Source organism: Gavia stellata, chromosome 3 (genome assembly GCF_030936135.1).
Source record: "Gavia stellata isolate bGavSte3 chromosome 3, bGavSte3.hap2, whole genome shotgun sequence".
NCBI classification, from domain to species: domain Eukaryota; kingdom Metazoa; phylum Chordata; class Aves; order Gaviiformes; family Gaviidae; genus Gavia; species Gavia stellata.
The window spans coordinates 23,129,166-23,151,581 of NC_082596.1; the positions used below are offsets into that span (position 1 = coordinate 23,129,166).

Genomic DNA, 22,416 nt, shown 5'->3' on the forward strand with positions numbered 1-22,416 from the left:
AATGGCAGGAAGAGAAGAGGGATTCCCAGCTTCAACTCAGCTCCCAAAGCGGCATTTTATTTTGTGGCTTGTGAAAAAAATCCGCAAAGCTGGTTTAGCGTAGCGCATTTTGGCATGCTGTTCCTCTGCTCCTGACAAATCCATTTTGCAATCTCCCTGGAGCGGGGGCTCTCCCGTCACCTGCACTGCCGAAGGGCTGGACCCCCGCGGCAGTGGGCAGCCCACAGCCCCGGCCCTGCTGCACCCCAGCCCCGCTGTGCCCACACCACACACCCATCCATACCCACTTCCATGAGCTGCTGGCACTCTGCCTGCATGGCCGGGGTTCAGCTGCTGTCCCCAAGCCCAAGGCCACCTGCTCAGGCATTTCTGTGGGGTTCAACCATCTTGCACCTCAAACAAGGCTGTTAGCAAGCTAAAAGGAGTCATCCGCAGCCCGCCTATGAAAGAACAGGCACATAAAGACCAGCAAGCTCCCTTGCTGCTCATGCACAGGTCTGGTTCTGGACCTTGGTGCTCAGGACTCAATCTGCTGGTGCCACTCACCTGGCTGCAGGCACGCAGGCCCTGCACAGCCACACAAAGCTGCTCCTGGCCCAAGCAGTCACTGGTAACACCTTCCCTCCCCTGCCCCCCCCCACCCCACCCAACCCCCCGCTCAGAGCAGGGAGTTTCTTTCTTTGACATCAAACCTCTGTTAAACCTGCAGACTAGTTACATTGGCTGCAGCTCGAGTAGGAACAAACTCCTGCCCCGGTGCAAAACCCTGGAGAATGCCAGAGTTAGGGCAGTTTCAGAGCAGGGAACCCTGTCTCACCCACCAAGTGTCCTAACGTGCACTCATGCAGACAATCCGCACACCGAAGCCCTGCACCTCAGCTGTGGCCAAGCAGCACGCCCAGCTGCTGAGGTACGGGCATCTGCCGCACCTGCCAGCCAGAGCCATGCACTTGCCAGGACAGGGCTCAGCATTGCAGGAGACAACTCCAGATGTGCCACGGGCAGTGGGGCAGAGGAGAGAGGGGACGTGGTGCCACTGGTGCTCCCTGCCACGCTGGAGCCTCCCACGGTCCATTACGGCACCTTTCCCTCTGAAGCACCAGTTTTTTCCAGGAGCTGGTGCAGGCTCCCGTGCCGCAGGCGGAGCCCTTCTATCCCGCATGCTGCCCTCGGCACTGGCAGGGCATGGCGAAAGGGCGGCTGGGCTCACTTCCGCTGCCTGTTCCCATATGATCACATTTTCTTTCTCTGTGGGAACTTTTCTTTGCCTTTCCAGTGACTACCTAAGATCCCACACACTCAGATTTACATTGTCCCTCGAGCTTCTGGGGTTTGTCTCATAGTGTAGCAACTTCACCTTAAAACATACTGTCTTGTAAGCTCTCTACTTATGCCTATGTTTTACACACACACACACACACACACACGCAATGCTGGGCTTTGGGACACTTCTGCAGCATGTCCCCATGACAGACATTCAATAATCCAGTCATTTCTTTACCCAGTATGGTTCCCAGCTTCTCACTGATTATGCATTCAAATGAGATCTAAGGTTATTTGTCTCACTTTTAATTTTGAACAAATGACTGCAAATCCCAGGAGCAGGGTTTCAGATAAGGCGTACAACAGCGGGCTGAAGTTGAGGACATGCGCCATGACATATAAAGCAGCCTGGTCTGGAATAAGCTAAGCTCAAACTAGCTGAAGGCCCTGACAGCAAGTCATAAGGCATTGTTTCAGCATTAAGTAGATATTGTTAATTTTTTCAAAGACAGACATTCAGCTTCTGCACTAGGCTTTCTTGCCCAATGAGCAAACTGATAAAAGCAAGGAGCAGAACTGTAATGCTCCAGATGAAAGCCTAGTGCTTCGCTTGGTACCTAGTTCGTAACTCCTGTAAAGTTTCTATGCTGTCTATAAATTGCAGGACAGGATGAGCAGAGACAGGCCGATTAAATGAATCTGGCTTTTGTGTTTTTTTTTTAAAATTGGTGATCACAGGGTTTTGCAATAAATTTCCAAAAGGTCCTTTTACCGTTGTTCACAGGCTGTCCTGTGCCCATGGAGAAACAGCAAAGGAGGAGGGCGACATGGTGGTTTGCCCGTCTCCAGAGCTGGCACCAGTGTGGATGAGTAACTGTGTCTGCAGACGCTCCTGAAGGACGATGGACACAGCCAGCAAGCTGTCCCTCCCTGCATCTGCTGTGGGTGCTTTCAGCCCACAGCAGAGATTTCTCCCACCCGGAGCGCAGAGGAGCTGCCGGACACTCCCCATGCCCCCGGGGAGAATGTGGGGCGGCTCTTGCGGCAGGCACCAAGAGAACAGGGCCCTGGGGAAGGGGCTGACGCCTCCAGCCGGCTCTGTGGCCACCCCTGTTCAACTGGAGTCAAACCGGAGCATGTTTGGGGGCACAAAAAGCGACCACGTCCTCAGCCTGGTGGTGCAGGTCCTGCAGAGGGGCTTACACCCATGGCAGGTACCACAGATATCTGGGACAGCCACATGCTCCTCCTCCTGAGCCTCACCGGGGCCACATGCCAGGCTACCATTAAAAAAAAAAAAAGGCTATAGGATATGAGTGTAGAAGGTGCTTGTGCTCCAGGCAGGTGACTGGCACTCCACGTGAATACTCAGCTTTTCCCGTCGCAGGGGCAGCTGCAGGGCATGTGGTCCTTCCAGGGCTTGGAGTCTGACTTGTTGGCTCTCGTTCTTGAAGTCTGAGAGGAAACAAGGGAAAAAAAATGCCTTTGATAAACTGCTAGGGACAAATGGTCTGTGAGTATTTTCTTTAACAAAACACCTGCACCATTTCCAGCACTTGCAAGCAAAACAAAATCTAAGGTCCATGGCATTTCAACACTCGCAGGGAAGGCAAAGTATGTTTAAAAACCTGTCTAAACCCTTTCATTCGCATCTTCCTTCATGTGTGCCTAGTGCATGGCCAGTCCCCTGCTCACTCAGAGTAAAAGCAAATTCCAGAGTTCTGTTTATTTCGGTGTGCTACCCCAAGTAAAACCCCTCCTTGGTGGGTGTAAAACAGGAAAATGTCACCCTAAACCAGAAGTCAAACCCAGTATTAAAAGACTGACAAGAAGATCCAAGTCAGGTCTGTGGATGGGTTTGTTTTCCCCACACTCGGGCTTGCTCCAGCATACTGTACTCCATCAGCTCACCTCCTCCATCACCCAGGCAGCTCAGAAAGGCAACGATGATCCCGCGCATCTCGAGACCATGCTGCGTAGCGCTGCTAACGGGGCAAGGAGGCTGGTATCCACCTGACCACAGCCGCTTCCACATGGGAGACAACTGGGGAGAAGACATGAAGGGAAGGCCCTTGCTTGCACCAGCCTCCCCTGGGGTGGGGGCTGATGGCTTACTTGCAGCAGAGCAGCTGGGAGGGCACCGGGTCCATCCGTCCCATGGCTGCAGCTCCTCTGAGCTTCACGCAGCACCTCCCAGGCACGGGGATTAGCGTAACAAGCTGCCTTGGGAAGCAACACCGAGCCAGGCTGTGCTTTCCTCTTCCTGCCTGAACAAAACTGCCTGTGCAACATGAGCGCTTCCCGCTCGGGACCCACGTAAACAGAGCACACACAGCCCCTGCAGCCTTTCACCTACTAAACTCTGTTTACATATTTCACTCCTCTCTTTTCTCCCCCTGCTGCAAACCAATACCTTTGTGTGTGTGTGTGCGCACGTGGGTACTGCATTTGGCAGGGCCATATGGTGTTTTCCTGACGTATATTTGAGGCCAGATACATAGTTGTGCTGCTGAGAGATTTAAGATGAGAAAACCTTTTCAGGACATTTAAGCTGTAAAAATAATTATAATAAAAGGCCTTTATAAATCTATATGTTTAGTTCTGACAAGCTCCTTGCTACCCTACTCAGTATGAAATATAGACAGGCTGTGACTTAAGAACTTCCTCAGTAAACAAAACAGCAAATGAGTAAGATAAATGGATATGTCTAGAGAAACAAATGCTTCTTAAAATTCCACTTAAACACATTTTTATTTGTATTTTATGGCAGCAAGAAAGGAGTACTTAAAAATTATTTCAACAGGGAAAAGGTCTTGCCCCGATGTACTAAAATAAGCAAAGAATTATGGCTGAGATTTTCAAATCTGCCTAAGGGATTCAAGTCTCCAACTAAACCAAACAAAGTGAGCATCCAAATCCTTTAAGCAGCCTTGAAAATCCTCCTATCCGTGTGCACAGGGCTGTGCATATAAAAGTATTTAGAGTTGCATGAGTAAAAGACTCAATACTTCTTTCACCAAAGCAACTATTTCTAGGGATTCTGAGTATATAAATACATAAAAATGAACTCAAATGAGTTGCAATATTTGAAAGAGTGTTTGGTTGGTCTGTCATATGATCTAATCAATACTCATTATTTATTTAACGTGAGTAAATTTGACCCAAAAGTTTCTAAAGCCTCAAGCTTTCCAACACCTAGTGCCAGCAGGATTATTTAAGGGCATTCACCCAGAGTTGCCAAATAGTCCCGCAGAATCTAAACAGACCCACACACCATTTGAGTCTGGGCTGGCCAGACCCCATGCTATTAATAGTCAACCCAAAGAGGGGAGAGGGGTCTGTGCATATAGGGCCACACATAGGTCTGCTCCTAAAAAACGTGGCTTTGCTCCGTGATCTGTGTCATCCCAATTTGGATCCATAAAGCTTCCTTCAGGATGGGTTGCTATGCTGTGTTTCTTTAGTTTAACAGATGCTTTCCAGACATGGTTTTATTTTACATGTATGTATGTTAGTGTCTAAGCTTTGCCTTCCATAGGTATGCTGACTAGGATGGTGTATCACTGATTTCACTATGACTGCAAGCATTCACAACACCTCTAGTTGCTCTTATATGAAATCTGAGCCCTTAATTCGCTGCACATAAGGAAACAGATCCAAACTACTGAGAACTACGAGACTGATGATAAGTGACAACGCAGCCCACACAGGGCAGAAAATACTGGGGTGGGGGAGAAGGGGGTGTCACACCAGCTTTAGGAGTTCCCAGGACTTCTCCTCCAGAAGCGGTCTGACAGGCAAAGCTTTCTGGAGAATTACAGATGTTACCTACTCCAGAGAACGATACGTTACAGCTTATACCCATATACCACCTCATGAGGTTGACCTGGATTTGAGGTTAACGTCAAAGCTTCCTGAGGACAAAGGAAGCCAAAGGGCTTCCACCTGTCCTCCTGTACTCATGTTCCAGCATTGGTCCCAGCCAGCGCTCACTGATCGTGAACAGGACCCGTGAGGATGGCATCCACTGCCTGCACATCCAGGTACGTGCAGTGGAAGCCTGAATACACAAGCAGAACAGAAGTGTGGAAAACATGCCCACAAAAGGCCTTGACAGATAAGGTGGGTGACAAGAACCCCCTGAACCTCATTTGCTGCTGTTCCCCTCACACTCACATCAATGCTGGAAATGTCCTTTTTTGGAAGGGCTCTGAAGACGGTTCCTGGTAAGCGCATGATCCTCACCACGCAGAGCAGGATGGAGCTCTTTTCTGATAGTTAAAAACTGTTCCAGCTGCAAAACAAACACATGTACACACACAGACGTTACATCAATGTTTCTTTTACAACTGGTGCCATCAAATAAATGAAGATGGTCTTCAGGAGTGCTTCTCAAAAACAACAACTGGATGCAAGCTTTCTTCTGGTAGACATCTCTCTTTCACTTTCTGCCTTTCAGTCCTTGCTCAGAACAGTTCACTGCACTGGGATGAACAACTGCAGAATCACACCCTCTTTCTTTCTGCCCAATATCTGCATTTTCAATCCCTAAACAAAGGGAGATGAAATAGTATTTTGCAAGAATCATTTTTTCCTGCCACTACTGCAAACCAGTTATTTTTCAACAGCACCTGTGAAAAGGCTTCATGGAAGTTCACGCTGAAAATGAATGCATCAGTCAAGCTTCAGCCATTCCTCTTGGTGTAGAAATAGAGTTTACCTGCAAAACCCACCTCAGGTTAACTCACCAACAGGAAAAGACTAGAAAAATGTTGAAAGTGAAAGGAAAAAATATTTCACACAACCAAACATTTCTGGAAGTAGTGAGAAATGAATGTCAATTCTCTCCTGGGAGGACAGAGCTAGTTATATGCCAACCTTCTCCTGACTTGTTCTTATTATTTTTAAATACAAGCTATGCTTCTGAACCAGCTCTGAAAACCGCAGGGATCGCAAAGCCTTTGACCCCAGTCTTATGGCTACACCCAGAGGCAGACCCAGGGACCTAGAAGAGATTTGTGGTGGACAAGTATGTTTCTAAAAACCCATCAGAACAGAGCCACTGCCCCTCAGCAGAGCAAACCTCTGAGAGACAGTGACAGTCAGCTGCCACGCTGCATACCACATCAAGGGGGAACAGGGGAAAACAGAAGCTTCTGACACAGGATAGAGGTAACAAAGGTGTTCCCCAGGGCAGCTGCCCTGGGAAAGCCTGGTTCCTTACAAGGTCTGGAACTGTCCTCTACGTGCCCCATCTCAACAGCTACAGTATCCCTTCTTCACCACTTCCGTGGTGCCCCTGCAAGGTCCTCAGGCTTCCTCAACTTCTCCTGAATTTCAGTCCCCATCACAGTACCGCCTCTCCCCCCATAGTTTTTACCCAAATCTCTTGGCAGCAAAGGATAGTCTGTGCTATGTCCAAGTAGCAGCCATGCACGTGAATGCCTATGTGTCCAGCAGCCAGCAAACCAAGCAGGCCCGAGATCATTCAGTCCATCCCTCCATGAAACTCTCCTCTGCCCAGCTGATGGTTCTTGTTGGCCTTGTCGGCACTCATGGTGGGATCCACTTCACCTCACTCCACCTGCTTTGTAGATTCACCTACCTGTGGCAGCTGCCCAGGCTCCCATTATCGGCACAGGAGATGAAGTCAACAGAGCTCAGAGTGCAATTCATCCCACATCAAGGAAAAATGAAACATGCCTGAACCCTGTGGTTTATATTTACTAGCGCTCCACTGACTATAAAAAGAGCTATAAAAACTGACACTTGTGTTATAAGCACCTAATCTTAGATGAACTCCACCCATAGTGATTCTGGGTACATTTATATTCACTTTGCTATTTGAACCTGAGAACAACCTTAAGCCCAGGGTCAAACAGTGCAAACTGGCTTGCTTCCCAGCTGCTCTTCACAACAAAGGTCCTCTGAAGCAGATGATCTGCACCCATGGAAAAGATGAGCGAGAGAATGCCAGCGCACTTCCCACCTCCCCAGGCCTCCTCGGCCTCCTGTGCCAGCACACTCGCTAGCACAGGCCACGCTCTACAGCCCTCTGTGGTTGTTTTCCAACAGACGCATGCCTACGCATCTACACCCTTCCAGGCATTGACGTCATCCACCATCCCTTCTTTCCCTCATGGAGGGGAGACTTTGGACCAGGGAGACAGCAGTCACAAGCGGGTTCAGATTGATGTGGTCTTTACAAGGCTGCCTGCCAGCCCTTTAACTCCGGCGCATCACTCACTGGGTCCCCATCCCAATGGACGGGAGAATCGCTACCACCCTTTGGAGGCTGGCAATCAAGAGTTGCGGATGCCATAACCAGCTACATGGGCTCAGTCTGCACTGCAGGTCCTATCGGTAAAGTGTGCCCTGTCTACTGTGGACAAGCCAATGCCCTCTTCTTCTAGAAGAGCTTCCATGAGGTCAGGGTGCCACTCTGCATGTCATCTCAAACAGGGCCCACATGGTCCCTCTCCTTGTTACTGTTCCTGTAGAGTGAACGCCTGTGCGACCAAGGTGCAGCATGTCTCCAAGGATGAGCTGCGGGACAGAGATGACTCTCTCCCAACAGTGAGCTGCAAGACCAAAGTGCGTCTCTCCCATGGGGAGCTGCGGGGCTGAGGCACTTACACCCATGCGGAGCTGCAGCAATGAGGGCATGTCCCCAGAACTGTGCTGCAGGAACAAAGTGAGCTGCACAGAGAACTCTGGGAGCGGTGAGATGCCAGCAACCTGTGACCATGAAGGCAGTTGGGATGGGTTGCATGTTGCATAATGCGCGTGATCTCCAGCTAAACCACTCCACAGGCGGAATCTGCAAAGTCCAGGGGATTGGCACACCTGATGAAAATCTTTGGGCAAGTTTTTCTGGTCATGAGGGCAACCCCACTGATGGGGGTTCCCTCCCTGTGGTCTCTGACAAAGCCAACACCATCAATGCACATTGTACATTTGGAGAGTAAACAGTGATGTCCTCTGCAGCCCCTTGTGTGTATCTGAGATCACAGCAGAGATACTTGCACTGAGCAGCACCAAAGCTGGCTTTCGCATAGGCTCTTGTTTTACAAATTTAAAGTAGTATTGCTCAATCCTTATATTGCTGCCAAGAGACCATCTGACCAGCAAAGCTGTGACTCTTATTACATCTCTTTAAATGAAACACAAGGCCTTGATCTCCATGGGTCCCTCAAGTATGTCCTCTGCCCTTAGTTACTGTGACATCTTAAGGAAAAAAAAAGATGAAATCAATTACTAATAGCGAGTAGATTGCTTAACAGCATGCCAGTGGTGTGTTTTGTACCACGATGCCAAGGGCATGGTATGTGAGCCAGGCATTTGGCAAGAGACAGCAGTGGGATATGGGAGAGCTCAAGGCCTGCCGACATATATGGGAGGAGTGTATTGGGTGCAGGGAGCCATACTGGATGCAGTTTAGTCTGTATTGTATGTAGGACATGCTACCTGGATTTTTGCACCTGCATTTTCCTATCCACAGACTATTGGCTTGCTTGAGTATAAACTAACAGGTATGCAGTGGGGGTGGGATCAAATATTAGCATCAACAAATTAACATTGCAGGAGCTATTAACATCTCTATCTCATTTGTCATATGGGCCTGAAACTAGTCAATAGTTCAAAAATTATTAAAGGTAGATATGTCTAAAGAAAAGAAGGACCTTTGTTCCCATGACTTCTATCTCTTCTCCCAAGTCCCTAGCGACAGGACAAGAGGAAATGGCCTCAAGTTGTGCCAGGGGAGGTTCAGGCTGGATATTAGGAAAAATTTCTTTACTGAGAGAGTGGTGAAGCATTGGAACAGGCCGCCCAGGGAGGTGGTGGAGTCACCATCCCTGGAGGTGTTCAAGGAACGTGTGGATGTGGCATTGCAGGACATGGTTTAGTGGGCATGGTGGTGATGGGTCGGTCGATGGTTGGACCTGATGATCTTACAGGTCTTTTCCAACCTTAATGATTCTGTGATTCTGTGAAAATACCTATAATGGGAGATGTAGAAATGCTGTTACCTGTGTTAGGAGGAAAGGCAAAGCTGTCCCTGCTGACTTCCATACCATATTGATATGTCACATGAGATGCCCTGGGCACACCACCGTCTCATCTCCTTCATACCTCCAGGATTTAGCCCATCAGAGAAACTCTTGAAATGCAGCAGCCATTAAGTCACTGTGTAACAAGTAAATTCTGTTTTGGCATGAAAAAGCACACAAACATGTTTCTAACACTTCCATTGGGGAAGAACATTTGTCTCAGCACACACAGATGGCTTTGTTAGCTACACAAGCTCATTCTACAATGCTTAGGGACTGTCTCCTTCTCATCTTACTGGCTGACAGTTCAGCTTCTAAGTATCTGATTTTGTTAGCAGAAATTCAAATTGATCAGTTGGGTTTTATACTAAATAGTTAAATAAACCATGACACTGGGAAAACTCTGAATACAATAAATACACCATTCAAAGTGTGGGAACACACAGACCCATACATCATGCTCGCAAGCAGAAAAGGCTCTCAGTTGCATTTTCCGGTATTTTCCAAGCTCTCTCTGCAAATAAGCAACACATCTTTGCCATACTCTTCCACAGCTTTCCAAAGGTATCCAAGTTCTTGTGAAATGGCGTATCTTCACATCACACGTACGATCCAACAATGTTGCCCTTTTTTTGAGGTATCAACAAAACTACCAGCACTGCACAAGTGAAGAACACACAAGATACTAAACAAAAATAACACATGGTCACACCATGTGAAGTGAAATGTGAAGCAGGATCTACATGGAAAGAATCAACAAATCATTCCAATATTAACTCCTGATTTCCACTACAGAGAATTCCCAGGATTTCTTGGACCAAGACATGCAGTGAGTATGCGACTTGGCTGGTTTGAGACGACCAGACACCCGTTCCGGCTGCCCTTCCAAAAAGATAGATGGGAAGCAGGGCTGTAGCTGGTACCATCATCCTATCCAGTGTCCTGAGAAGAAACACAGTTCTTGTGACAGCCACAAGACCTGAGAAAAGTTCTAGTTGGCATACAACCTGATCCTGCACTGAAGAAAGTGAATATAAAACCTCTCACAATCTTCAGTGGATACTAAAGCAATCATTTACTCACCTAGGTTCTTTCTGCTCTGACTAAAGTAACTGCCTAGCCCACAGTTTTCTGTGAAACAGGTATACATCTAACATCAGAGGTTAAAAATACCTCTTGATGTCCTATCACAAGAAGTGGAAAATGGATCTTGCTTATTAGGATGTAGAAGCCAAGAGTTTAGGATAAAGGAGAAACTTGAAACACCTTCTTAATTCCACCTGCCAAAGCTGAGATAAGCCACAGATAATAGAGCTGTATTTCTTAAGAGAAGGGTGAAATTCAGGAGACTGGAGTTTCGCCTGACACAGCCTCAGTCTCTAGACTGCTGGACAGGACTGCAGTTACACAGCTGGCCAGTGACTTACCAGCCGTGTTGCCAATTCTCTTCCCTAATTTACCTTGCCAATCCCATGACAATTTAGCTTTCCACATCGGAAGAATATGACCTGCAAGCTGGACAAGTGGTTTTCTGGGAAATTTAAACTTAAGATATAGTGTAATAGGCATACATAAATAACCCACAAGTGCTTAAAAGTCAAAATCCTAAACATCTTCCCAACAAAAAACCCAGACATCTCTGTTTTCTCCTGGGCGGCATAAAACCACATCCCCAGCTTCTCTGGGAAACTGAATGGAAAATACAAATACATGTGAACTGACAGTGATCCTTCAGCTGCTTCCAGTGATTGCTAGAGAAAATCGGTTTCACTGAAAACTACTCACTTGCCAAAAAGAAGTTTCTCTTACCTGTCCTAGGCTTCATTAGGGGTGTTTGGGTTTTTTTTTTCCCCTTGCCAGGCTGTCTCCTATGGCAGCAGTGCAAACATCAGTGCTGCTAACAGCCTTCCATTGAACGGCGCTGAGCAGGCACGGCAGGACTGGAACTGCGGTGACTCAGGAACAGCCACAAATGCTCTGGAGAAAAAAGGCCATGAGCAATACTGCGTAAAATGCACGTACACAGAAACTGGGGTTAGTATCATGTAGGGCTGGGGAGAAACACAGCACTGCCAGCCAAACAGGACTTGCTTTGTCTGGCAATCAGACTGGTAAAGCAAACTAAAATGGATAAACTCAAGTCTTTATTACAAGTAAGTTCTGGTTTTCACCTGGTATTCTAATAAGCAATTGCAGAACCAGGACAAAGCAGGTTTTTCCCAAGGCTGGGATGTGTGAGGAAAATGGGGTATGAAGAGGAAGATAAAAAGACTTAGAGGAGACAAAAAAGGAGACAAGCTGCCTTGTTGCCAGTTATATGCTCCACCTATATAAAGCTCTGCAACTGCTGTCTGTAGCAGCAGAGACACATCTCCAATTATTAATAAATGAACTCGAGCAGCAGTAGGCATGCCAGGGAAAAGAGAACAGCCCCACACTGTACAACCCTCTTCTGCCCTGAACTCGCCGTCTGCTGCCTCCAGCCCTCCTTCCGCCCTCTCCCCATTCTCGGTTTGCTCCCTTCCTTCCGTCCTTCCTCTCATGTTCCCCGGCTGCCACTTTCCTGTCATTTCAGAGCTGCCTTTCCCTGGCCACCCCCTCAGCCTCAGCTGCTTTCAGACACCCACCGCATTGCTCTGCATATGAAAATGAGCTGTCACATTTTCCAGCCTCTGAAGCAGAGATTATTTTTGGGAGAGGTGGTTTTGACAGTTCTGCCCTGCAGTTGACAGGCAGAACACAGAACAAGCTGCGTCTGTGCAGGGGCGGAAGAGGCAGGAGGGTACAGCAGTTCAACACACATGCAGGGCTCCTGGCTGTGCACTCAGAAGGGACTGAAGGTCTGTGGGGGGACACAAACCTCCCGTGGGGTATGAGAGTCAAGGAGCAGTTAAGTCTCCCCACTTTCAAGGGCTGTTCTTTCCCAACCCAAGGCCAGCTGCTAGCAATGCTGCTACAGGACATGTCACTCAGATGACAGTTGAGCCTGCCTGTGGAGGACAGGCACAGCGAAGCCCCTCTCCACTCTGTCACACAAAGTCCCTCACCCCGGCTGCATCCCTATCACCCCTAGGCCACACACACTTACAGAGCTCATACTCCCTGCCAAGTACCACAATCACCATTCAGACCTCATCTGAAGATTTGGCCTAAAGACCCTGAAGAGGGAAAGTATAACAGGATTTTGGCCTACCAGTCCAGCCCCAACCATTCTGTGCACTTTGACTGCAGCTGGTCAGCGCATAACATAGAACTTGCGGGGCCAGAAGGCCCTGTGGCACCTGGATGGTGGCAGCAGAAGACAAGCACTGACACGGTGGGAACAAACCCCAGGGGTGAGAGGAGACACTAACGCAGGAGAAGGGAGAATGAGTGGGAGGTTTTCCAAGGGACCGGAAGAGCAGACTGAAGAAAAGAGCAGCTGCAGAGGGTTGCTCTGGAAATTGAAGTTGAAATGAGCTGGTTAAAGAAGCAAAGAAATATGGCAGCTGGAGTGGCAGCGCTAGGAGCACCCTGGGATGGAGTGGCTGGCGGTGTCGGCGGGGGAGGAACAGATAGGGAGGATCCAGAAATGGCCAAGGAGACGGCAGGGTAAGATTGGCCGTAGGTGGTGCAGAGCAGGGTCCGGCAGGCACACTGGGAACGGCCACGGGGAGAGGCTTTCACAGAGTGAAAGCAGCCCGGATGTCATGGGAAGGAAGGTGCATTAAGAAGTAGTAAGAAGAGGTGTGTGTGCTAAGGGCACATGAGATTGGCAACCACGAAAGGCAAGCTGTGAGGGCTTGTGGAGAATTACCGCTGGAAGGGGTGCCGCAAGCAGCAAGGGCGGTCCTGCAGGACCCACAGCAACAACGGCAAAGAGCCAGGCAGTCTTACCGGGAAGCCAAGGCGAGTATGGACAAGGAAGTAAAGCAAGAACAGGAGGAGAGAGAAGTAAGATCAGGAAAAGAACAAAACAGAACAGGCCACCTGAAGCGGGAGCTGATATTGCAAATCAGCCCTTCATTATTTTCTCATAGTTATACCACAGTGGAGTCCAGAAGTACCTCTCACTGTTGGGTCACATCCTACTTCATGTTGCATAAACGGAGAGATACGGCCAAAACGCCAAAGCATTTACAACAGCCTCACTCAATCTCCCCCGAAAGCTACCCTTATGACAAATCTAAAAGGCATGTGAACCAGCTCAAACATCACTATACTAATTTCTTCATCTTTCCATTTTATATGAAAATAACTGTGTTTTCTCCAAAGAGCAGTTTACTACTTCTAGAAAATTACTGCAGAATCACCTTAACTTCCACGAGTAGTCTAACACATACCTCCAACATCTTGCCATAGCAAGCAAACTAAAAATGGTAACAGTATTTCATGTTACAGACCTTTAGTTCATGTTGGCAACTGGATTTTAACACTAAAGTTCTTGCTGTATCAGTAAAACTTTTGTGTACATGCATTACATACATGTAAGGGTGAAAGAAGTGACAAAGATCTGCCTAACTTTTCTGCTGACTTACAGGCAGAAGCTATTAGTTTTGTAAGTGAATTTATCATGTAGGGTTAAACTGCAATGCTGGTGCAACTTTTACAGATTTAGTTTTAGGGGCAATAATATGCTTCAAAAGATATTTCAAAACTTTTTAAATAAAAACAATTACAATCACAAAAAACCTGACAGAACCTGCCATAAACAGGAAACACAGGTTTTCACCAAGAACTATTGTGTATTAGTTCTGCAACCTTTATTTCAGCCAGACCAGATGCAGACAGATGCACTTAGGAGCCAAGAAGTCCGTCCCCGGCCGTGCCTTGCGTGACGGTAGCACCTTTTGGCAAAGGAGAGTATGTTCCGGGAGTCAAGCAACCATTTCATCAACATTTTTTCCTGTTGATTTCAGTGGGAAATACACAATAAACACACTTTCTCCTGTTAAGACACCCAGAGATATGGGATCCAGTGGAGTAATTTGTGAACAACTGTTTGCTGCTACTAGTGAAAAGGATTTGGATCATCCTGAAGTGAATTCTCTTTTGGGAATTCCCTCTAGATAAGGCAGTCAAGCCAGTTTCCCTGCAAGCGTGGCAGGGATCTTATAAAATCTGGCCAAAAGGCAGGCAGATACTCAGGTTACATAACAGAAACCGAAGATGGGAGATGCAGCTTTCCCTCCGTCAGGCGGCACGTTTTCTCAGACGTGAGAATCGTGGAAGCTGTTATCATTACTTCAGCTGTAGAAGTGAGGAGAGAGGGATCCCACCACGGGCAGTCTGGTGCAGGGGGACACAGCAGGAGAGCGCAATCCACCAGATATGCATGGGGTATCGGTGTGAAGCTGAGTAACAGAAATTCCAGCTGTACAATGTATCAGTGGAAACACTGGAGTTCAAGCAATACCAAAAAAATGTGTTTCCTGATAATAAAATTACCACTCTTCTGTCAATACACAAGTCTTTGAACTAATTAAGAATTGTTTTAAATTATATTTTACTCTGTGCTCATGTTTTGCAATTGTTATATCCTTATCCTTCCTTCAGGCTGCAGAAACTGCTTGTTTGCTATTCTTGCGGCATTTTTTCACTTTCAGACATCGTGAAACATTCTGGGAAGTTTCCAGGCAAGTTACAGGAGGACATAACCTGCTGTCAGACCCCTTCTGTCAATTGGGATCAGCTGACAAGGGGATGAAGAATTAATCAGAAAGAAATAATACTGGACCACACCACCACTGAAAAGGGGAAAGACAGGAAGACATATCTTAGAAGAAAAAAAAAAAAAAGTAGAAAAATGCTCTGAGTGAACAAGGCTGCACTGCCTAGGAGGAGGAGGGGAGATCTCTGAAGCGAAGCTGAATAAATAGGAGAAATGGAACTGAACCATAACGAAGCATTAGTAGTATTTCTAGAGCAGAACAGCACTCAACAGCTGCAGCCTGGCTCGGGATCCCACTTCTCAGGTGCTGACACACACAGCCACCTTTTCTGCTTTTATTAGAACTTTCTGACAGGAGAAAGAATCTGCCTTAAACTCTGCATCGAGGACGATATATCAAACAGCTGTCACCCCTCTGGAGTGCCGCAGACTGCAGTGTAACGTAATTAGCTGTGACCCAGCTAATGGGCAGCTGCTACCCAAGCTAGCTGGATGTCAGCTGCGGGAAGCAGGGCGAGAGAGCCCACGGGGCCGTGGGCTGCGCGGCTTGCTCAGGCTGGCTGGTTTACAGCCGGACACGGCCGAGCCGCAACGCGGAGCCGACGTGCCCGCAGGCCCCGCGGGGCTGGGGTTTCCCCCGGAGCTCCCGGCCGCCACAGGGTTCTCGCGTGCTGCCGGCAGCGCTCGGGAGCCGGCCGGGGCCCCGCCCGGCCTTCGCGGGACGCCCCGGGCGGCTGCGGCCTGCAAACCTGGGGTGATCCCGACGCGTGGCAGCAACCCCCCCACCGCGCAGACGCGGCTGCGTGGGCCTCCACCGGGCGTGGGCCCGGGGGTGCCGCCAGCACACATCCGCGGGTACCCAGGCGCCCCCAGCCACGGTGTTTCCTCCGGGGGGGGGGGGGGCCAGAAGGGCCAGAAAGGCCTGAGAAGGCCGCGGCGGCCGGACCACCCTCCTCTCCCCCGCCCGCGGCCCCGCTTCACCCCAGCCCGGCGGATGGGCGGGGGCCGCGCCGGGGAGGCTGCTCCGCTGCTCCCCCGCCCCCCCCCCCGCAGCCGCGTGACCTCATGCGCGAGGAAGCGCCGGGCCGCCCCCGCCGCTCCCACCCGGGGGCGGGCGGGGGGAGGGGGGGAGGGGGCGGCACTGACTCAGCCGGCGGCGGGGACTTACCGCGCGCCGCGCACACGCCGCGCTGACACACTGGCCACGCCGCGGGGCAGCCGCCGATCACGCGCGGGCGCCGAGGGCCCATTGGTCGTCGCCTCACACACCTTTGCCGGCGATTGGCGGCGGGCGGCCGGGAGCCCCGCCCCCCCCCCCCCGCGCGCGGGGCCGGAGCAGCCACCACCTGAATGGGGAGCGGCGAACAAAAAGAGGAAAATAAAGGCAGCGGGCGGAGAGCAGGGGTGCGGGCTCCGGTCAGCCTCGGCTCCCGCCACCGGCTGGAGGTGAGTGACCGGCCCCGCCCGTCGGGCCGAGCGCGGGCCTGCGGACCCCGGGTGGGGAGGCGACCGGGCACCCCCGGGGGTGTGCAGGGCGGTGGGGGACGGGGTGTCCCGAGGTGGGGAGGGAGTCCCCAGGGATGGCGCGACAGGGGGATCCCGAGGGGACGCGCGCGGGGGCGGCCGGCGGCCCGGGCCAGGGAAGGAGGGGCAGCGGCACGGGCGGGAGATCGGACTGAGGCGGCGACGGGAAGAGGTGAGGTGAGGCGCGGCGGGGGGACGGGGGCTGCTGGATGGCCTGCGGGGCGAGGGGAAGGAGCGAGGGAGCCCCCACGGGCAGAGCCTGCGGGGCAGGCGGGCGAGGAAAGCCGCGGGAGGGAGGGGAGCTGCCGGGAACCTGTTGGCACCGCCGGGCCGGCGACGTGCAGCCTGTGTGCCCGCCTGCCCGGGCGCGCCCAGCGCGGGGGAGCGGTGTGGGCGGCAGGCTCCGCGGCCGCATGTGCCGGGCGGCGGGGGAGGAGGGAGCCGGGGGGATCCCGGCGCGGCGGGGTCGGCGAGGCGAGGCGCGGCCCGCCGCCAGGAGGGGGTGGGCGGTGCGGGGGCCAGGAAGCGGGCCGGCGCTGCGGGGAAGAGCCAGCCACAGCCCCCCCGCCGGGCGCTGGGAGCCGTGGGCTCGCTCCGCGCGGGGACGCCGCTTCGCTTCGCTTCCCCCGCGGCGGGAGGCGCCAGGTGCGGCGGCGGCGCTGACCCTCGCCCGGCCCCCGCCCGCTGTGAGGCGAGGCGAGGCGGCGCGGCTCCCCCGGCCGGTCTTTCCCCCGCCCCGCGTGGCACCGGGAGGGGAGGCGGGGCGCGGCCCTGCCCGCGGCGGCTGTGGCGGGCTCCCTTCCTGCCGGCTGGCTGAGGGCGGGGGCGGCCGCGCGGAGAACTGGGTGAAAGGTCGGCGCGCGGCAGTACCCGCACCGCCGAGCAGGCGCTGATCACGCTTTGTTCACATGCCCCCGCCCCGGGCCGCGCCTCGATCGGCGCCGGCCAATGGGCGCCGTCGCGGCGAGCCAATAGGGGAGGGCGGGGGCGGTGCGCGCGGGGGCGGGCGGCGGGGAGCGCCGGCGGGGTGCGCTGAGGTGAGGGTGGCGCGCGCCCAACGGCCGGGGGCGGGGCCCGCGCCTGCGCCCCGCCCCCGCCGCCTCAGCCCGCCGCTGCGGGGGCTGTCCGTGACAGCCGGGGCTGGGCTCCCGCCCCCAGCGCCCGCGGGGTGCCCAGGTCGCCTTAAAAAGATGCATCGTACCCGTGACTCCGGCTGCCTGGAGACACTGCTTCCAGAAACGCGGCTTTTCCACCCACACCATCTCCTCGGGGCGGGGGGGATTTCGCCAGCAGCGGCGGGCACCGTCCTTAAGAAATCGCAAGCTCTGTTAGGGATGATGGTGGAACGTACAGCTTAGGAGGCTTTCTGCGTGAGTTGGTTCCATGTGGTGATAGGGCAGACGGTGAATATACACACATGTATTTCAGTTCTCAAGCTGGTGATTTTCCTGGCATGTATGTGTGTGTGAGAGAGACCTTTTGAATATTTTCTGGAAAATTTTTGGTAGCTAATAAGTTTTGAAGAAAATGTGCATCAGTCCCAATATGGTCCTTTCTCATGTGTCAAAATAAGCACAATACTGAGGGCTGTGTTTAAAGCAAAAATGGAAGGAGGGTGAGATGAGGGAGGAAGTTCTGGGGTTTTTTTGGGTGAAGATTTTTAAGCTTTCGGACACAACACTTGCAATATGGAATAACTTAACCTGTTGCTTAAGATTTGAGGGGAGTTCTTTTGTCTCAAGAAAATATATAATCTTCACCAGATGGCCAGATTTCCCCACTAACAACTTAATAAAAATACTATATAAATAAGAAAAAGGGCAGGAAAATACAGGCATACCCGCCACATGACCAAGCATATTTATCTTGCACAAGTTGCTTTGTTTGTTTTTTACGATGCCTTCTTATAAGTAACTGCAAAATATTCATACTTAGCATCAGGTTTAAAGTTTCCTTTTTTTCATCTAACCAAAACAGGAGGAAGAAATGGAGATGATGACTGAGAAACAGAGAGATACTAGGTATTTCTGGAACAATACTCCTGAAAAAAGCGATTATGAGGCTGTAGAAGCCCTTATGTCGATGAGTTGCAACTGGAAATCAGACTTCAAAAAACATGCAGAAATGAGACCTATAACTCCAGCATCTGATATGTCAGAAGAGAGTGACGAGACTTTGCTTCCTGGAGCAGCAGACTTTAATGCGATACCAGCATTTGTAAGTTTTTTTTAATTTGTACGTGTGGGTGCTTGTTTTTAATAATTAGTGTGGGGCTGTATGGGTAACACGCCCCCCCTTACTGTGTCTGTCTCCCCACACAGTGCCTGACCCCTCCCTACAGCCCTTCCGACTTGGAGATGTCGCAGGTGGTCCATCCAGGGACACCGGCGCCTGCTGTGGCGCTCGGCAAGTCGCTGGCCGAGGCTGCTAAGCCTCCTCTGGCCGCACCGTGGAGAGAGGCAGAGAGACCTTCAGCAGCCGGGCCTCTGAAAGCTCAAGCGACGAGTGTGATCCGCCACACGGCTGATGCCCAGCTTTGTAATAGCAAAACCTGCCCGGTGAGAACAGCCAGTGTGCTGAAATACCAGGATGGTGTTTCGAGGGAAACAAACAGTAAACAAAACACTGAAGCAGAACATTTGGTGTGTTCCGCCGTGGCGCCAAGCAGAGCCAGTGATGAGAACGGTGAACTGCTGGTGGAAGAAGGAAGAACCACAGAACCGGCTGTCAGTCCAGTGGCCTTGACAAAGCCCTTGGTCAGCAGGCATCAGCCTGTCCCCGGGTCAGCACAGCAGTCGGGGGGGGTGGCACCGCCGTGCCCTGCCCAAGGCAGTGGAGCCCCCCCCGTGCCAGTGATTTGCCAGATGGTCCCGCTGCCCGCAAACAGCAATGTTGTGACGGCTGTTGTGCCCACCACCACGCCAAGCCAGCAGCCGGCTCTCTGTCAGCCCATGGTCTTCATGGGCACCCAAGTTCCCAAAGGTGCTGTTATGTTTGTTGTGCCCCAGCCAGTTGTGCAGAGCACGAAGGCTCCCATTATTAGTCCGAATGGCACGAGACTCTCTCCTATTGCCCCTGCTCCTGGCTTCGTACCTTCTGCAGCAAAAACCACTCCTCCAGTTGACTCTTCAAGAATAAGAAGTCACATTTGCAGCTACCCGGGATGTGGGAAAACATACTTCAAGAGCTCCCATTTGAAGGCTCACGTCAGAACGCACACAGGTTGGTCACTGTTGCTGGATGTTAAAAATCAATGTAGAAAATTGCGGCTATATACACAACTTGTTAAGATTCTAGCGGTTACCGGATTTGTTCATGGAACAAATTGTGGGGCTGCAATGAAATACTTCTTTTGCCAGTGTGCGTTATAATGCTGCCTGATCTCTGACAGGAAATCTCCCAGAGGGGAAGTTGAGTCAGCGGTTTGTTTGTGCTGGACTCGCTTCATGCCAGAAGGCATTCAGTAATGCTTCTTACGAGTGTGGAAGCAAGGCCTTGCCCAGTGTCGAGTATGCTTTTCCAGAGCTAAAGATGCCTTATTGGGCTTCTCCACAAGAATGCCTTTGTCAGAATTGGCTAAAACTTGAAGAGATTATTTTATGAATAAGGATCCACTCTGAACTATTCCTACCTTGGTTATTTTAGCGTAACTTCTCCACGCCTCAGCTCTTCATCGCAGCAGCAAAAAGAGTCGCGTGTACTTTCACATAGGTGCACGATGCGCTACCAGAGCTCTGTTACATGAAATGTTATTACAGGCTGTGTTTCAGAGGGTAGTTTTGGGCATGCTAAGTCGTCATAATCTGCAGTTCATGTGGGGCTGAGCATCTCAAACTGTTCGGTTCCAGGGAATTCTTAACCCTTTGTACTACTTAGCCTTGAGGATAGTGAGTTTGCATGTTTAAATATCGGTATATAAACCATTTTTCGCATTTCATATATAAATAAAAATAATTCATATTTATGTAGATTTTGGCTCAACTGTCATAATAGAAACTTTTCTTTAAAAAAGTCAAATCCTGCCAATCAAGGCAGTAGTGTTTGTTGCTCAGTTAGTACTCATGGGGTTTTTTTCTTTATAATTTTTTTTCTTTTAGGAGAAAAGCCATTCAGTTGTAGTTGGAAAGGCTGTGAGAGGAGGTTTGCACGGTCTGATGAACTGTCTCGCCATCGCAGAACGCATACTGGGGAGAAGAAGTTTGCCTGCCCGATGTGCGAGCGGCGGTTCATGAGGAGCGACCACTTGACAAAGCACGCGCGTCGCCACTTATCGGCTAAGAAGTTACCAAACTGGCAAATGGAAGTGAGCAAGTTAAACGACATTGCCGTGCCACCAGCATCTGCGACTGCGCAGTGAAAAGACTTACTCTGAAGACGGTGGAATTAACTGTTGTCGCTGGGGCATGCCAGCTAAAAAAAGGTGTTTGCTCCCGGTCCGTGGTTCTCCCGCGCCGGCTGCTGATGGCAGTGCAGCAGAGAGGCAAAGGCGGTCTGTGCTCAGTCACAAAAAATGTTGCTGGGAGAACCGGTGGCTGACTGGAATAGCGGGTGTCTTTTGCACTGGTAAGGAGAGAAAGAAAGGGAAGGTTCTAGAGCAGAGCAGCACACATCATGCCAATTTTGAATTTTGCAAATTATTCATATGTACTCTAGATCAGTCACACGTTAAGTGTTACTGAAGTTGCTGCTGACGCTTGAGACCAACTCCGATTTTAACTCTCAGTTGTCAATCTTCAGTACAACACAGACTAGGAAGACAGCAATGTACGGACGCAGACTTGAAAGCCCAGAACGCACCTGCCTAAGATAATCTAAACTGGTGTTCCTACTTCTGCCACCTTTTCTTGGTAGGAATCTTTTTCCTCCTATCCATTCTTCGGCCCAGTCACAAGCGACGATTTGGTGCCAAACTCCTGGAGATTTTAGACCTATCCCCCTGCACGGGGTGTCTAGCACACCAAGCCTTACACTGCTGTTCAGGGGGCTTGGAAGAGGTGTTAAGGGGCGCCGGGTGGGCAGCGGGAGAGTAGGAATGGAATGTTCCTGAATCCTCATTAGCTTTGTACTATTTTCCCAGCTGCTTCGGCGAGCTTTGTGAGCGTTACAATTGGTTGTACCTGGGCATCATATGATGCTTCTGCTTTTGTGTTGCTTAAGGTTTCCTTTACACCTTCTCACGCTTCCGTACCACTGTGTTTTTCATGAGCGGATACAGTGCACTTTTAAGAGAAACATTGTAACTGTAAACTACTCTGGTTGATTAAGGAAGAAAACCAAGAATCTTAGGCTTCTTGATCGTGTTATTCTTTGAAAGGCAGTTTATACTAAAAATGAAATAGATATATTATGTATTGTATTAAATTAGAAAGTTGTGATTCGAAAAGTAAAACAAGGCAGTAAAGACACCGGCCTAGAATTTAAACTAGCTTTTGTGACAAATAATGCATCAACTTTCACTATTTCTATTTTATCGTATTATGTTGAGGACACATATCAGAAAGTGAACAGTTTGAAAATAGTGTATTAGATACGCTTTTTGTGACTACTTTAAATATTTGCACATTTCTTATGTTGTACTTTATACTTTGTTTACAATAAAACCGATTTTCTTTAACGTAGACCTCTCTTCCCCTTTTTTTAATTCATAGCAGAACTTAGCCCTTTGCAAGGAAACTAACGTCAAAACAAAATACAGTGTCCATCATTATGTGTCCTGACCAATGAAACACTGTCTCGTAACTTTTGATGGTTTTTTTTTTAAGCTCTATAAAGCCAACAGGAGTGGAATTTCAAGTCTGCACTTAGTACTCTGAGTCTCTGTTTTGTTGTGGTTTTTTTCTCCCTACTCTTCATCCCCTCTCCTTTTCTCCAAGCACCCAAAAATAGACGTGCTCATGTGGGCCCTTATACCTCTGGTGAAAAATTCTT

At 50.3% G+C, this 22,416-nt stretch overlaps 1 protein-coding gene and 1 long non-coding RNA gene across 3 annotated transcripts; one reads left to right on the forward strand and one right to left on the reverse strand.

Annotated features, from left to right (window-relative positions):
• Window positions 1–1,567: 1,567 nt before the first annotated feature.
• Window positions 1,568–11,286, reverse strand: LOC132322070 (uncharacterized). 2 transcript variants are annotated; one of them, XR_009485022.1, is made up of 3 exons: window positions 11,124–11,286; window positions 5,440–5,557; window positions 1,568–2,718 (listed from the first exon to the last, which is right to left on the reverse strand). It is a non-coding gene; the product is annotated as an uncharacterized LOC132322070 (long non-coding RNA). The 2 variants fall into 2 exon arrangements; XR_009485023.1 differs by lacking the exon at window positions 11,124–11,286 and adding an exon at window positions 9,294–9,330.
• A 5,082-nt stretch (window positions 11,287–16,368) lies between these two features.
• Window positions 16,369–22,106, forward strand: KLF10 (KLF transcription factor 10). Its single transcript, XM_059836256.1, has 4 exons — window positions 16,369–16,410; window positions 18,466–18,705; window positions 18,810–19,710; window positions 20,586–22,106. The coding sequence occupies exons 2-4, from the start codon at window positions 18,475–18,477 to the stop codon at window positions 20,843–20,845; spliced, it is 1,392 nt and encodes a 463-aa protein (XP_059692239.1). The 5' UTR covers window positions 16,369–16,410; window positions 18,466–18,474; the 3' UTR covers window positions 20,846–22,106.
• The last annotated feature ends 310 nt before the right edge of the window (window positions 22,107–22,416 follow it).

Coding starts and splice junctions, on each gene's coding strand:
- KLF10 (XM_059836256.1), top strand. CDS start 18,475: ATGGAGATGATGACTGAGAAACAGAGAGATACTAGGTATTTCTGGAAC. Junction 18,706..18,809: donor TTAATGCGATACCAGCATTT/GTAAGTTTTTTT, acceptor CTCCCCACACAG/TGCCTGACCCCTCCCTACAG. Junction 19,711..20,585: donor TCACGTCAGAACGCACACAG/GTTGGTCACTGT, acceptor TTTTTCTTTTAG/GAGAAAAGCCATTCAGTTGT.